This window comes from Mixophyes fleayi, chromosome 8 (assembly GCF_038048845.1).
Source record: "Mixophyes fleayi isolate aMixFle1 chromosome 8, aMixFle1.hap1, whole genome shotgun sequence".
Taxonomy (NCBI): domain Eukaryota; kingdom Metazoa; phylum Chordata; class Amphibia; order Anura; family Limnodynastidae; genus Mixophyes; species Mixophyes fleayi.
The window spans coordinates 3,167,868-3,182,391 of NC_134409.1; the positions used below are offsets into that span (position 1 = coordinate 3,167,868).

The 14,524-nt window shown below is 43.8% G+C and overlaps 2 protein-coding genes across 2 annotated transcripts in view; one reads left to right on the forward strand and one right to left on the reverse strand.

Annotated features, from left to right (window-relative positions):
- Window positions 1–5: 5 nt before the first annotated feature.
- Window positions 6–7,916, forward strand: NASP (nuclear autoantigenic sperm protein). Its single transcript, XM_075181642.1, has 15 exons — window positions 6–178; window positions 2,037–2,084; window positions 2,164–2,274; window positions 2,806–2,886; window positions 3,013–3,122; window positions 3,936–4,694; window positions 5,015–5,058; window positions 5,405–5,481; window positions 5,811–5,884; window positions 6,019–6,207; window positions 6,389–6,555; window positions 7,150–7,200; window positions 7,281–7,361; window positions 7,554–7,679; window positions 7,759–7,916. The coding sequence occupies exons 1-15, from the start codon at window positions 138–140 to the stop codon at window positions 7,807–7,809; spliced, it is 2,010 nt and encodes a 669-aa protein (XP_075037743.1). The 5' UTR covers window positions 6–137; the 3' UTR covers window positions 7,810–7,916.
- A 3,071-nt stretch (window positions 7,917–10,987) lies between these two features.
- The window catches only part of CCDC17 (coiled-coil domain containing 17), a 40,968-nt gene continuing 37,431 nt past the window's right edge, over window positions 10,988–14,524 (reverse strand). Inside the window, exons 27-32 of the mRNA XM_075181651.1 lie at window positions 13,940–14,122; window positions 13,184–13,432; window positions 12,739–12,807; window positions 12,466–12,549; window positions 11,945–12,082; window positions 10,988–11,420 (exon numbers count right to left, since the gene is read on the reverse strand). Of these exons, the coding sequence (XP_075037752.1) occupies window positions 11,304–11,420; window positions 11,945–12,082; window positions 12,466–12,549; window positions 12,739–12,807; window positions 13,184–13,432; window positions 13,940–14,122 (840 nt within the window). The 3' untranslated portion in view covers window positions 10,988–11,303. The remainder of the gene's footprint in view (window positions 11,421–11,944; window positions 12,083–12,465; window positions 12,550–12,738; window positions 12,808–13,183; window positions 13,433–13,939; window positions 14,123–14,524) is intronic.

Genomic DNA, 14,524 nt, shown 5'->3' on the forward strand with positions numbered 1-14,524 from the left:
GGGCGCGTCCGGAGCCTGTGTGGGCGTGTCCGAGCTGTAGGCGGGTATAAGACCGGCTCCCGGCAGCGGGGGATACGAGCTGCCGCTTCTCTCTCTCTTCTCATTCGGGTCTCCTTGCTGTCAGTGTGCGGATCACCATGGCCGAGGAGACTGTGCCGGTCCCAGCGGAGACTGAAAGGTAACACTGGGCGGAGTGGGATCTCACACGGCCGGGCTGACTGAGCGCCAGACGCCGGGATGAGCCGCGATCTCCGGTCCTGTCAGACGGGTTGTGGCCGGTTCAGGTTCCCGGCTTGTAGCAGTGTCTGTCCCAGTAACAGGGCCGCAGCGCGGAATCCTATTGGCTGCTGCTGACAGACCCACCGGCACCTCGGCTCCTGATTGGATGCTGGGACCCTGGCGCGCGGCGCTTTGTGTCCTGGTGACAGGTTTGGCGCCAAATTACCACAGACTCGAACACTAAGGTCCGGGCAGGGCTATCTCTTCCATTGGGCATGATTCCAACGGGCAAGGGGGCCCCATAGGCAGGGCTCTTAATTAGAATAAATAATCCTGCAAAAGAGAACCTGCAAAAAAACCTTCAAGGGTCACTGAGCAAGTACCTCTCTCTCTCTCTCTCTCTCTCTCTCTCTCTCTCTCTCTCTCTCTCTCTCTCTCTCTCTCTCTCTCTCATTCATAGATATATATATAATATATGTACAGACCTCATCTGTCAGTCCCCCAATGTATGTACTGATCCCCTCCAACCTCATGTCACAGACCCCCAATGTACATACTGACCTGACCTGACCCCCCCCCCCCCTCCAATGTATGTACTGACCTCCTGTGTCAGATTTTCCCCTCCTTTTTAATGTATGTCTCTCTCCCTTGTCAGATAACTCATCCACATGTATGACCCCCTGATCTGTCTCCACAAGCACATCCTTCCCCCCCCCCCCCCCTAATGTATGGTGGATAGCCCACTGTCTAATTAATTATTATCCTCTGGATTTGGTTTTTCCTCCTCCAAAACCCATGACCTGCTCGTGTACCTTGGTGACATCAATGTCCCTATTAAAGCTGCCCCCAGTGTTTCACCTCTGATGGGACACTCACAATCTGGCTATGGGAAGTTCTTACACTGCCTGGTCCTGTAATACTGCCTGAGGGTCCTGGTACAGTGCTGTCATACTCCACACTTCTGGCACATCACTTCTGGGCTGTTTATAAAGGTGCCTCGTCCCCTTTATACTGTGCTCCCCCAGCCACACTGTGCCCCTGCAGTCTGACACCTGACCTATTCTTGTGTCTGGTGTGTACTCTAATTATGGATATCCTGGTTTCAAACAACATCTGTTACAATTCCCTATCAAAAAAGTAGTTCATGTGTGGTACACGGCTTTAAATCTGACATGAAAGCTGACACTGCTGTCACCTAGTGTAATACTTCATCACTTCCTACAATTTCACTTAGGTTATGTTTTTTTAATGCACTATTACCACTTATGTATATAGCACCACTAATACTGCAGCGCTGTACAGAGAACTCGCTCACATCAGCCCCTGATCCATTGGGGCTTAGTCTAAAGTCCCTAACAAACAGACACAGACTAGGGTCAATTTGTTAGCAGCTGATTAACCTACTATTATGTTTTTGGAGTGTGGGAGGAAACTGGAGCACCCGGAGGAAACCTGCGCAAACATGGGGAGAACATGCAAATGCCACACAGATAAGGCCATGGTCGGGAATTGAACTCATGACCCCAGTGCTGTGAGGCAGAAGTGCTAACCACTGATCCACCATGCTGCCCATAGATTAATAACCTTTGGGAAGTGATTCTTCTGTTGAGGGGCTGTTGCAGAAAATTAAAATGTATACTGTACTTTACTGATTTTCCTGTCTTCTGCCAATCCATGGTAGTAGATGCCAAGGTGTTAAGCACTACTTGTCCACTATGTGGTAGTTAGTATGTCCTGTCATAGCACATGCATTGCTCTGCCCCTGGCTAGTGTAAACCTATACAAATTTGGGATAAATCTGACTGAATATTTTTCAGGATGGAAGAAGTCCCTGCACCCTCAACCTCTGCTGAACAAGCTGATGGGTAAGCCATATCTGACGTGTGCATAGTAGCCTCCAAGTCTACATGTCCAATCTATATAAAAACTTCTTCTGACCTGCAGTAATGATGTGGACAATGAAGCCAAAAGACTTATGGGTGTCGGCAGCAGAAACCTGGTCATGAAGGACATCCGTTCTGCCGTGAATGCGTTCCAGGAAGCTAGCAGCCTTCTGTAAGTACAAAATGTCTAACCCAATGAGTGCAATAGAACCCGAGGCATTGATTAGTTTGTGTTTTCAAATGCAACAAACTACCTTTCAATCATACAGCACTTGATTGGCTACCTAGATGTTTATAGAAGATCTGCTTTGTTCCTTAGCATATCATGCAGCAGTTTCCTGGCCAATCATTTTGGTTGTAGCCATGCAAACTGCTTTATCCCAAGGCCATTTTAGAGGTAGCTTCTCATACTCCACACTCAGCATTACCCTGGGGGCTTGTTTTGTTACTATAACTCCACCCAAAGCTAGTGTCGCCTAACAAGCTTGTCTGCTTTCCCTGATCTGGGAAATGCCAGTGTAGTGTTGTCTGCATTGCCAAGGAAATAACCTTGTGCAAAAAAGACAAACTGTTTCATGTCTTTCAGGCATAAGGCCACATGGAAATATTAACGTCAACTGATCATAATCAGTTGAGTGATAGGGCCACCTCTTAATTCCTATTATATCATGCATGATGTGGTATATAATGAGCTCTATTACAGAGGTAAGAAGTATGGTGAGACTGCAGACCAGTGTGCAGATGCCTTTTACTACTATGGGATGGCTCTCCTGGAGCTGGCACGGTAAGCCTAGCCCATCTGACATTGCATTAGTCTACAGATGTTGGCTTCACTTGTTGCTATTGACAAGAAAGCTGCAGCGGTAAACGTTAGAATAACCATCCAATCATCACTTGTGTTTCTGAACAGAATGGAGAATGGTGTTCTGGGTAATGCCTTGGAAGGGATTCCTGAGGATGAAGAGGAAGATGGTGAAAAAGAGGAAGACCCCACTGTCCCTAGTGCTTCTGACCTAGCTGGTATGTGTCGCCATGTCCAGAGATCAAGTTCAAACCATATAAAGGCTGGTCTGGATATGGTTATCCATTGGGGGAGGGGGTTTACTGTACAACAGTGTTTGGCTGCTCAGTTTCTGCCCCTGCATTTTGATATTGGATTAACTACTTGTATTCTGGCACTTCTACTTGGTGAGTAAAATGTTTTGTGTTCAGGTCTGTTGTACAAAGCTATTAATTGTAAAATCATCTTATTGTGAAATAGCCCTTAAAGATTTAGATGTCTTCATGGCTGCATTCTGAATGCTAAATAAACACAATGGAGACTTCCTGGCAGTATTACTCTTAATGGGCAGATTGACAACTAAGCAACTTAACTAGACTACAGACTGATTGTTATATATTGCTAGATCAGCTTGTCAGACTATGGGGTCAGTATCTGGCAATTTGTTAAAGATAGAACCACATTTGTGTGTACTATAAACCTGTATCTTATTACTTGTGCTGCCCTGGGGTGTTGAGTACATGTAACATTGGATACAGAATACTCTGCGACACTGCTGACAGTGGTACCATCTCTACACTGGAATAAAGACCAACCAGCAAAAAGATGCCAAACTCCGGCTTCCTATGTTGTAGGTCCTGCATAGGAAAGGAGTACTATTGTATATGATGGATGCAATGTGACCATATTAACTGTTAAACTGTCTTACTATGGTGCTTAAACTGCATGTAATGTGAGTCTCCACTAGCTGACATCTAAACTTGATGAAGCCGTTTATTGATGGTCTCATAGCTGTCACTAAAATAGAAGAATTTCTCTCCATAAACATCTAGAGAAAGAAAGGGAGCTGTTAAGAGAGCAGGTATATGATGCAATGGCAGAAAAGGAAGACAAATCTGGAAAAGAGCCGGAGAAGAACGGAGAAACTGAAGAACCAAAGGCTGAAGGAAAAGATGAGGAAATTGCTGATGGAAAAGAGATGAAGGATGATAAAAGTGCTGAAGAAAAAGGTGCAAATGATGAGAAGGGCGCTGATGGAAAAGCTGAGAAGGGCGCTGATGGAAAAGCTGAGAAGGGCGCTGATGGAAAAGCTGAGAAGGGCGCTGATGGAAAAGGGGCAAAAGACAAAGAAAATGGTGCATCAGATGAAAAGGGTGCTGAAGTAGAAGCTGAGAAGGTGGCCAAGGAAGACAGTGATCTTGATATGGAGTGTGATAAACCCACTGAGGCTGAAGAAAGTACTAAAACAGAGAAGGCTGAAGAAACTCCTGAAAACAAGGCCGAGAAGGAGACTGAAAGTGAAGCTAGTAAAACTGAGGAGGCCAAAGTAGAAGCTGGTAATATGGAGACCTCCAATGAGTCTGTGGGAGAAGTAAAAGAAACTGAAGTTACAGATGATGCTAAAGGGAAGACTGAGGAGAAAGAAGCAGACTCTACACTGGATGCAGAAGAGAAACCAGCAGACAAAACTGAGGCTGCCAAGGATGTGTCTGAGCCTCCAACCAAGACTGACGAAGCTGCTCCAAAAGAAGAATCTGCTGAAGAAGAGCAGGAGGCCGAAGGCGACGAGGAAACTATGGAGGATGAAGAAGGTAACCAAGTCCAATGTTATGTATTTGGGTGTCATGAGGTGCTGATGATTCTAGTCTTCCTGTTTCACATGAATACTGAATGTTTGCCTACAGAGCCCTAAGCTACAGTCAAACTGATCTGGCAGTGATGATCTGGAGTTTCTGCACCTGAATCTGAGGCCACCAGTCTATTCACTACTTCACCCAGTCTGGTGTTGGTGGCACAATTCTATCACCATGACCAGGAACTAGCCTGATGGCATGCAAGCGGCTCTACTCTTGTTTCTTGTCTCTAGTTTCTATTCTAGAACATAAAGATGATGCATTCTCTTCTCTTACAGATGAAGGAGAAGAATCTGAAGAAAATGAAGGCACAGAGGAGAAGGTGAGTAGTATGAACCTGACCAGCAGTGCTAGACAGAGGTGTCCTGCCAGGCAGGGTAGATTGACTATATGTAATCTGTTTAAAGATGGTGACTACAAAGGGAAGTTTGCTCCAGATGTCTGACTATAAGTTGTGTGGCTCTAACATTCCTGCTATCTCAGTGTAGCTGCCGCAACCTCCAATATCTACCTGTGAAAATCTCTATACCATGTACTGCCTCATGGTCAGCAATGTGACTGGTCCTAACTCCTCTCAAAGCAAGATATAGAGCAGCCCATTGATGGAATAGAAATACTGATTATGCTGCGAAATACTATAAAGTCTAACAAATGTCACTTCCTCTTAGGAGAATGAAGAGGATGATGTTGGTAATCTGCAGCTGGCCTGGGAGATGTTGGATCTCTCTAAGATAATATATAAAAGGTATGTTCTTGGTAAATGTAACAATAGTTTAGGCATCTAACTAAGTAGTTCTGTTCTGCAATGGCTGAAGGGCCCACAGGTTAGCCTGGTATAGCAGCCTTATGGAGCCAACCTCTGATCTAGAATATATCCAAAACTTACCATTCAAGCAGTATATGAGCTATTATTCAATGCAGTTGTGCAATATGCTGTAATTCACATGTGGGGAGTCCTCTCAATATCCAAAACCTCTTAAGATGCATAGCCACAGTTCTGGGGATCTAACAAGGCTTCCTGTACAAGGGAGTATGGTGAAGGCCTCTAGTTACAATATGGTCACTTATTTGCAGGCAACAGGACAAGGCATCACAATTGAAGGCTGCTCAAGCACATCTAAAACTGGGAGAAGTCAGCATTGAGTCAGGTAAGTAAACACATCAGGTCTTCGGTCCTCATGGCTGAGTGTAGGATGAGACTGACTGGAGGAAAAACTGGTTCATATACTAATGCCCCTGCAGTCCTGTCATGGAGGAGTAATCTATGATGTGTACTCTACAGAGAACTACAGCCAGGCAGTGGAAGACTTTCTTGCATGCTTGAATATCCAGAAGGAGCACATGGAGGAACATGACCGGCTGCTTGCAGAGACTAACTACCAGCTGGGCCTGGCCTATCAGTATAGCAGCAAACACGAGGAGGCAATATCTCACTTCACACAGTCCATTGATGTGATCGAGAAGAGAGTGGGTAAGTGAACTGGACTTGCTGGTGGTTGAGCACGTTCTATAGAGGATGTTGTGTTTGCAATTAAACTATAACATGAGTTCCTGGCATACAGAATCCTCTGTGCTCTGAACACCAGCAGGTGAAGGACTATTTGTACACTTGACCTTCTGTGATAAGGTGACCCTTGCTCTCCATCCCACAGCTGTGCTCACAGAGCAGTTGGAGAAGGCTACAGGATCTCCAGATGAACTTCAGAAAGAAATGGAGGAATTAAAGGGGCTTCTCCCAGATATAAAGGAGAAGATCGAAGACTCCAAAGAAGCACAGAAAACTGCAGATTTGACAGAAAAAGCTCTTAAAGAAACCCTGGTTAGTAAAATCTTTTGCAGATTTTGACTGATGTATATTACTGTGACGTGAAAGGTCGTCTTGGGCAATTGGCCAGTCATGAGGGTTACATGGTCGTGTTTTGATCGTCCAACATGACTAAACCTGGACTATAGTAATGACTGAGTTTCAACACCTCTAATGGGATCTCTTCTGGGCTAGAGCCAGAGGAACAGACTGGTCTGTGGATACTGGAATAAAATGACAAGACGACTCCTCATCTAGCCCTGTTGGGACACTGGGAGAGTGATTCTATGTACTATCACTTGAGGTGTATATAATGTGGTTATATGGACCTGTGGTAGATTCCATGTTGCTTAATCCATTGCACAAATCATGATCGTACACCGTAACCTGACCGCACAGTAGTGATAAGACTGACGTATTTGATCCAAAATTGCCCAAAACTAAACAGCAACTTCTCACTGGGCTCTCCAGAAAAGCCACTGTGTAACCAGTTGGTCTGTGTGCTTTATTTTGGGGCGTGGGTAAGAGGGTCAAACACTGACTTGCCATATCTGCTATTCAATGTCTTAGATTCTTATAATTTACTGTAATACATTTCCTCCATGACAGATTGCAGGATCTTCAGCTTTTACTAAAAAGAACGGCGGCACTCCTACATCAGTAAGTTACATTCTTGGTCTGAGACTTTCCTTTTCGTCTAGTAAAACAGCATTTGTATAAACCAGTTTTCTTTTCTACAGACCGCAGCTGAGCTGAGTGCGGACTGTACGGTTCCTGTCACAAACTGTGTTTCTGACATCTCTCATCTCGTCAGAAAGAAGGTAAATCTCTAACATTGGTGCATGGGAGCTAGGACCCAGAATGGTAACTGGGTGTAGAGGTCTCCCTCATAGTAGGTTGGATGCCTGCTGTACTCTGTCCCTCTGAAATCCGACCAAGCTCTTGCAGTCTAAACTGGATCAGTTTCCCAGATATCATCCTAAATTCTAATGTTAAATGCTCTTTCCCTTAAGCGAAAACCTGAAGAGGAGAGCCCACTGAAAGAGGCTAAGAAGTGTAAGTCTGAGCCCGTGGAGAACGGAGGTGGCACCGGGGACGCTGTAGTACCTACAAACGAAGACGTGGAGAAGGCTGAAGAGGTGGGTTCTACAGCTGGTATCATTGTATAAGGCTGTCTCTAGTGATGGCGTCTTAGATTGTAATCTTTCCCGTCCACAGGCAGAGACGCAGACGCCAATGGAGACTGCGGCAGTGGAGAGCACCGTATGATGGATCGAAAAGGGACTTGTGTATATAAATGTATTTTTTTTTTTTTTTTTCCCACTTTTGGTTCAAAGCATCTTTTTGTAATACAAATAAAGAATAAAAAAAAGCAATTATTTGTCATGTGCTGATCTGGCTTCAGGACTGGAGTAAAATGTTTGTGGGTCAACTATAACAGAACTAAAAGTTCTGTATTGTGATGTAGAACATGCGCAGCGTCTGAGCTGATGTCAGTCCTGAAGTTCTGGCTAAAACCTACAGGAGGTTGTGACCGTGTCCCATGATACCAGGTCCTAGTCAGGGGCTCAACTGAGAGGATTCTTGTACAGATGGGGACAAACTAACTTCAGTTGCGCCCCCGCCGCCCCCCTCCCTCCCTGTAACAAATCACAGGAGCTCTGCAAACCAGTTACAGCTCTTCATTGTGTAGTTTGGACTGTTAATCTTGGTGCCATGTGGGATGTCTGGGGATCCTAACTTCAAAGCAGTGTCCATAAACCTGTGCAATTGCGCAAGACAGAGACAAAACCTGATCAAAAGGGTGTCGTGGTGGTCATAGGAGGGTAGTTTAGAGTCCAAGCTGCTTTGTGGACTCTAATCTGGAGGATCTACACCAACCTGCTGGTGGCAGCCGTCTTGCTGCTGCCTGGTTGAGGATTCTGGCACTGATAAGAAACCTGCGTTGCCAAAGATCAAATAAGTCATGGATGAAGCTGCAGTGAACATGGGGCAGTTAGTCTGGCTGCATCTGACATGGCTTCTCTGTAACATGTTCTTAGTGTGAGCAGACAGTCTGAGTCCCAGAAACTAACCACTGTCGTGTTGCTGCTCCACAATGAAAACTAAAGTTGTTTTTGGAATATCCAAAGATTAGGAGACAAAACTCTTCATATAGAATATGGTGATTTCTTGTTCTGAATTTTTTTTTTCCTGTAAATTATAAATCCATGCGCACAATTGACGTAACTTATGTTGCGCTGGTTCTGTGATCACCTTCTATAGGAAGGTAATGGTGTCAAACAAGTTATACTAGCATTTTTTTGTAGGGGGGTGTATTTCTTTTTGGTATGAATCTTGACTTTTGAAATGCTAAAGTCTGTCTGATGAAATGGAGACCTGAATTTAACAACTGAAACTTTAACGTACCTCATCAATGTCTGGTGGGTTATTAAAACTGATTTCCAAGATGGACTGAAAACACTTTAACACTGATCCAGAAAGTCTGAAATCTTTAAATCTCATCAAAGCTGACACTTGAGCTTATATTTGCATTGTCTTACTTCCTACTGGCTAATCTCTGCTGGCTTAAAGTACAATGTTCTGGGTCACTTTCTTTGGAGGTGTATCCATGGGTGTGCATCATGGTAGCATTGTATGTCTGGAGATGAAGAGTGTTCCTATTGGTGACTACAGAGCCACATGACCCGCTGGTGTGCTGAATCACATGGCAATGAAAATAACAAACAGGGATATCGGATTTCAGTCAAAATATATATATTTTGATTTGTGCTTAACTGACAATTTCATTTGTAGTTTTGGTTTTTAGAGAATCGTTTTTTATAAATATTTTACACTGTTAGGTCAGTCTGACTAGATGGGTGTGTGGTGGTAACAGCGATTGGACATTAGTTAAATGCACATGAGTCAAAGGGGAGATTCAATTTGGTGTGAGGCACGTCGCTGTTATGGCTGGAATATCCGCTCACTTGAGCGGGGAAAATTGAGTAGATTCTTACCGTAGTTGCTGGCAACGCAATGTCGGTGTGCTTCATTGCTGGCATTGAACCTTTCCCTAAAGATTATTTTCCACTTGGGTATTTAATACCAATCTGTACACATTGCGTCTTGTGCAGATTTGGACGTATGGTATTTTTGTTTTGCGCAAAAAAAATTTATGTTCATGCATACCTCAGAGTACATGTCTATATGCAGACTCTTGCATATTGTACTCTTATGACGACTTGTGTCTGAGAAGGCGTGAGTGTAGGCCAAGCATCGAAAGGTCGTGTTTGACTCACGTAGACCTGGACACATGGAGCCAAAGAGCTGGTGCTCTGCAATTGTGATAATGACCAGCAGCAGCTTCTGATTGGCTGATTGTGTATTGAACTCTTCAGCTTATACTTTATTTTAATTAGTTGACACTTACTTTTGGGCTACATGAAAGCAGATTCACATTGCTTTCCAAAGGAAAAATTGTGTGTATTCTATATTGAAAATGTGACTAAGTTAAGATGCTATTCTCTAGTTTGTTTTATTGCTCCTCCATGGTGACGCTTGGTATCTTTCCTTGCTGTAGAGATGTACAATCCAGCAGAAACTGCTTTACACGAAGTACCAGTATGGTCCTTACCTTGTGACACGCAAACTAGGAGAGATGTTCTAAAGATCAATTTGTTAAAACTAAGCATCCACCAGAAGGATGAGCTGGCTGCTCTACAAGGCAGCATGGAAGATGGCAGAGGTGGAAATAAGACTAGAACTGGCTTGAATAAACCCAGAATACTCAGTGAAGTGGACACTGCGTAGTGTGATGTTATAAATATCTAAACAAAGCAACCTTGTGTGTAACAAAAAATGAAACGGGATAATATAGTCCTGTCGTAGAATTGGATGAACAAAAGTATATTGGTTAATATTGTTTTGCCGTGTGATTGCGATCCGTACACCATGTGGCATGGTTCGATCGCACGGTAAAATACGCACACACTCGCATTACAACATTTAGTTATTTATATAATTCATATTGGTTCTGTTACACTAATTTATGAGCAGATAGTATTTGGTTTATTATTGATTATTGATATAGAGATATATATATATATATATACACACACTTAAGTGATATTCAAGGTTCAGGTTATAGGAAAGGTATCATATTAAAACCCTAATCATCAGCAGCTGTCCAGTTCCATTGCTGTAGAGATCGCATACTCTAGTTATTGATGTTAGGGAATAAACCTTTGTATGATGCTGGCTATGAAATGCTAATTGTAACTGGAGCATTGGTGGGAAGAAAGGAGCTCATCCACTGCAGAGACGACCCCCCACCTTTGGATTCCTTATTGAATCAGCCTATGACCTGTTTACCCTGGACCCATCTGATGTCTGGACCTATAGAAGCAAGCCATGTCATTTGCATTGTTCTCTGTAACACTGACTGTGTATATATGATCATAGGAGAACAGAGCAGACCACACAAACTAGCACCCCCCAAAATACATGAAACGTAAAAGAATATGGGAGGATGTGAAACTTGGAATAAATTATTTATGGACTGTACAATTTTCCCCTTAATTCACACATTGGTTAATATGTACAGAATTATATTATAAATCCTTGCTAACATTGGTTTGATGTAAATGGTTTTCCATTGTCTTGTGGATTGTTTATGATCTGTGGTTTTACACTTGGGAGTTATTTCTTATCGCTGTATTCTGATAATACACCAGAGATACAACCATTGTCTATATGTAACCAGTTGTACGTTGGGGGCGTATTCAAGTGTTCTGCTCGGTGGGGTCTGGTTGGACAGCTCCTGGGTGGTCTCTCGTGGCAGTGCCTGGTCTGTGCTGGGCTGTATCCTTTTCTGTAGCTGGTCTGTAGTATATCAGATACTGAAATAGAAATTATATTCTACCATAAGTATGATGTTGCACAGTATAAAATTAAGATATTTGATTCCACCCTTGGGGTGCAGAGGGTCATACTTTCCCCCAGACCATTTGGTTTCTCATGATTGGTGAATGCTAAATTGTGACACAGGACACTGACAACGTTGCTGGTTTGGTGTAGGGATCGGTCAGTCCTCCTGCTCAGTGCACCAGTATTCCTAAACACAGCCAATCAATTCAGTGATATCATGAGAGTTGGCTTTCAGTACACTGATAAAGCTGCAGAGATCACGGTTTGTTCACATGTAAACGGCTACAGAACTTGAAATATGCTGCATGTAAACCAGTCCTATCCTCTGTAGGACGTGCCAATCATGAAACTGATAACACAGTTGTGTAATACAATCCTTATTCTATAATAATTTGCTTCAGTCACACTGCAAAGCTAGGCAAGGTATGTAGTCTGAGTTGCACAGTGTATTGTATTCATACTGTTTACCAATCACGGTGTCGTGTGAGCAATATACCTTTCTGTACCACTTTATTAGGCGCTTCTTAAAACCGTCTTGGTGCCCAGCTGGTATAAGTTCAGTTAACTTTCTTCCACTTGGCAGTGCCGTGTATGAGTCGATGGTATCTGCGGGCAGATACGTTTGAATTATATCCTAGAAAAGAGCACAATAAAGAAACATGACCACCCACGTCCCAACCATCCTCTGCTGCCACAAGCCGGGTTATCCCCAAATGTGCCCATGTTAAGAGTATAACTTGAAAGCCAAGATGGCATCTTCTCAACGGGAAGAGCTGGGTGAATCTGGGGCATTCCTTTCTAAGTGAGGATTAGGTGCCTGGTTTAGTACAGAAGTAGAACAAGATTTCATTCTGCAGGATGAGATAGGGGCGGAGAGGGCACTTTTACAGGGGTGTTCTTGAAGTGGGCAAACACCCTGAAATGTGTAGACATTGTGGGTCGGTGCTCGAGTAACCACAGTCATCGGACAATGGGATGAAGCCTGTTCTACAATTGTCTGGGACGTGGGTTACAAACCTGTGGGCCGCAGTTTGACAGTTCTTCCTGTCGTCGTCCATCTGCTATTCGGACAGTCAGAGATGCCCCCGTCAGCCTTGTGATCTTAAGAGAGATAAATGCCCATTAGAATGAATGCCTATAAATGCATCTATACTGAGGATATTGTTTATGGATTGCATTTGATTTACAACTGTCTGCAGCACATGTATATCTTCTACATATGAGTGGCGTGTTTACACTGCGCTATAATACCAGACACTGCCAGGATGGTTACATCGGGAGGACTCTTACCATTTCTTTCTGCTCCAGTTCCTGTAACTTTTCCGCACAGTCTCCTGATCTCAATGTATGTAACACGGTCTGAGGAGGAAACACGATCTGTTACACGGATACATTGTACCGGGAGAAAAAAATAAATGTGCTAGATTCTTGTCAATCTTATAATGCATCTATGGAAGACCAACATTGTGCATTAGACTATAGGATGGGGCCTGGTCTACACCACATCTGGGCAGCCAAGGGGCCCAGGTCCTTTTGGAGAGTGGAGTAATGCTGTACAGTGAGACTAGTTCCAGATCTCACCTGGACACAGGCCAGTTTTTCTGGATATCTCTGATTACCAGGAATACCAGGTCTAATAACTAGTCCACTAAGTGACCTGTCGGTGATTTAATTAGAATATCCAAAAATTGGGCCAGGTGTTGTGCAGCCCGGCTCTATATAAATGTTAACTTACCAGGCTGGGGGTTCCTTGGTACAGGGGCAGCTGGTAGACACCCAGGTTACAATAACTTTTGTAAAAGACCCTCAGCGCCGACCACGCCTGGGCCCCTGGTATAAACACAAACGGACTCTCTTCCGCCGCCCCGGGCTCCGGCCTGGCCTGTTTCGGGTCTGGATCGCTGCCCTCTGGTTCTTTAGTCATAATCTCGTGTAGGTGGAATATCACTGTTAGATATTGATCAAATATTCGGTGGGTAAAGGTCTGTGAGGAGGAAAAATAAGAATATACAGCTATGGAGGAGGATGAACACAGCCTGAGCTGCAGTACTCTGAGCAGGACGTGACCTGCAGGATGTTTATTCCAGTCCTATTAAAGAGTTTATATTACTGCAGAGTGTAACATAGATATCTCTAATTACGTATAAATATGGTCTTTGTGCTTATAGTGTGCATCTGTATTTGCATTTTGGATTGTGTATTTTAGGCACAGCAGTGTAGCACCTTTTAGCATCTTTGGAATTATGAGCATGTTCTGTGCATGTGTCCTGTGTCGTTTACTTGCTGTATTTGGAAAGAAATACAATGCCTTAAATGACCATGATGGTATTATGATCTGCAACAATCTGGTTTGGGCTCCATAAAATGCAGGTAACTGTGCAGGATCATTGATTGGTAGATGAAATAAGCAAATCAATCTCTTCCTCCGAACCAGCGTCCACTATTGCAGTATATCTTTAGGACGCCATGGATAGATTACTCGAGTACCCACCTTGTACCCATCCCGCCAGACTGGGCATTTCTGGTCGCTGTCTAAATCAATCTCATCCACAGAGACAGGGCGGTCGTACTTAGTCCACGGGTGCCCATAGTACAATGCAGCGGGAGGGTTGAAACAAATATGAGCAAAAGTGAAACCGGACCACGGCAGATTGTGGGCTGCGTCCAGCGACACCTGCAGCGAAACAAAGTAACACGTTCATCTTGGCGCTCCAGCTGCAGGGTTTGTTATAAACAATCACTGACTATTATATGCAACTTCTATAATTCTCCAGTCACAGCCCCAGTTCCCATTATTCCCCTCACTGAGGGGCTTGAGGACATCACTGGTGTCATGTACGCTCTGCGGGAGAACTGCCTGCTCTTGTGGGAGTCTCCCCTTAATTCAGGAGGCTCCCGGACATTCTGTCAGATTGGGCTAGTACAGCTCACCGCTACCATCTTGTATTCGTAAATATTAGATGAGCGAAGTGGTGAATACATTTTGCATGGTTTAAGCTGTTTTGCAAAGTTTTCATAAATCATAATTTATTATTGACTTCATGTATGTGTTTTTTTTTTTTTTTTTATATAAAAG

Bases quoted from the DNA above. Each gene is read 5' to 3' on its own strand.
- NASP (XM_075181642.1), top strand. From the start codon at position 138: ATGGCCGAGGAGACTGTGCCGGTCCCAGCGGAGACTGAAAG. The intron at 5,885-6,018 runs GTAAGTAAACAC...TGTACTCTACAG, and splicing joins AGAAGTCAGCATTGAGTCAG to AGAACTACAGCCAGGCAGTG. The intron at 7,362-7,553 runs GTAAATCTCTAA...CTTTCCCTTAAG, and splicing joins CTCATCTCGTCAGAAAGAAG to CGAAAACCTGAAGAGGAGAG.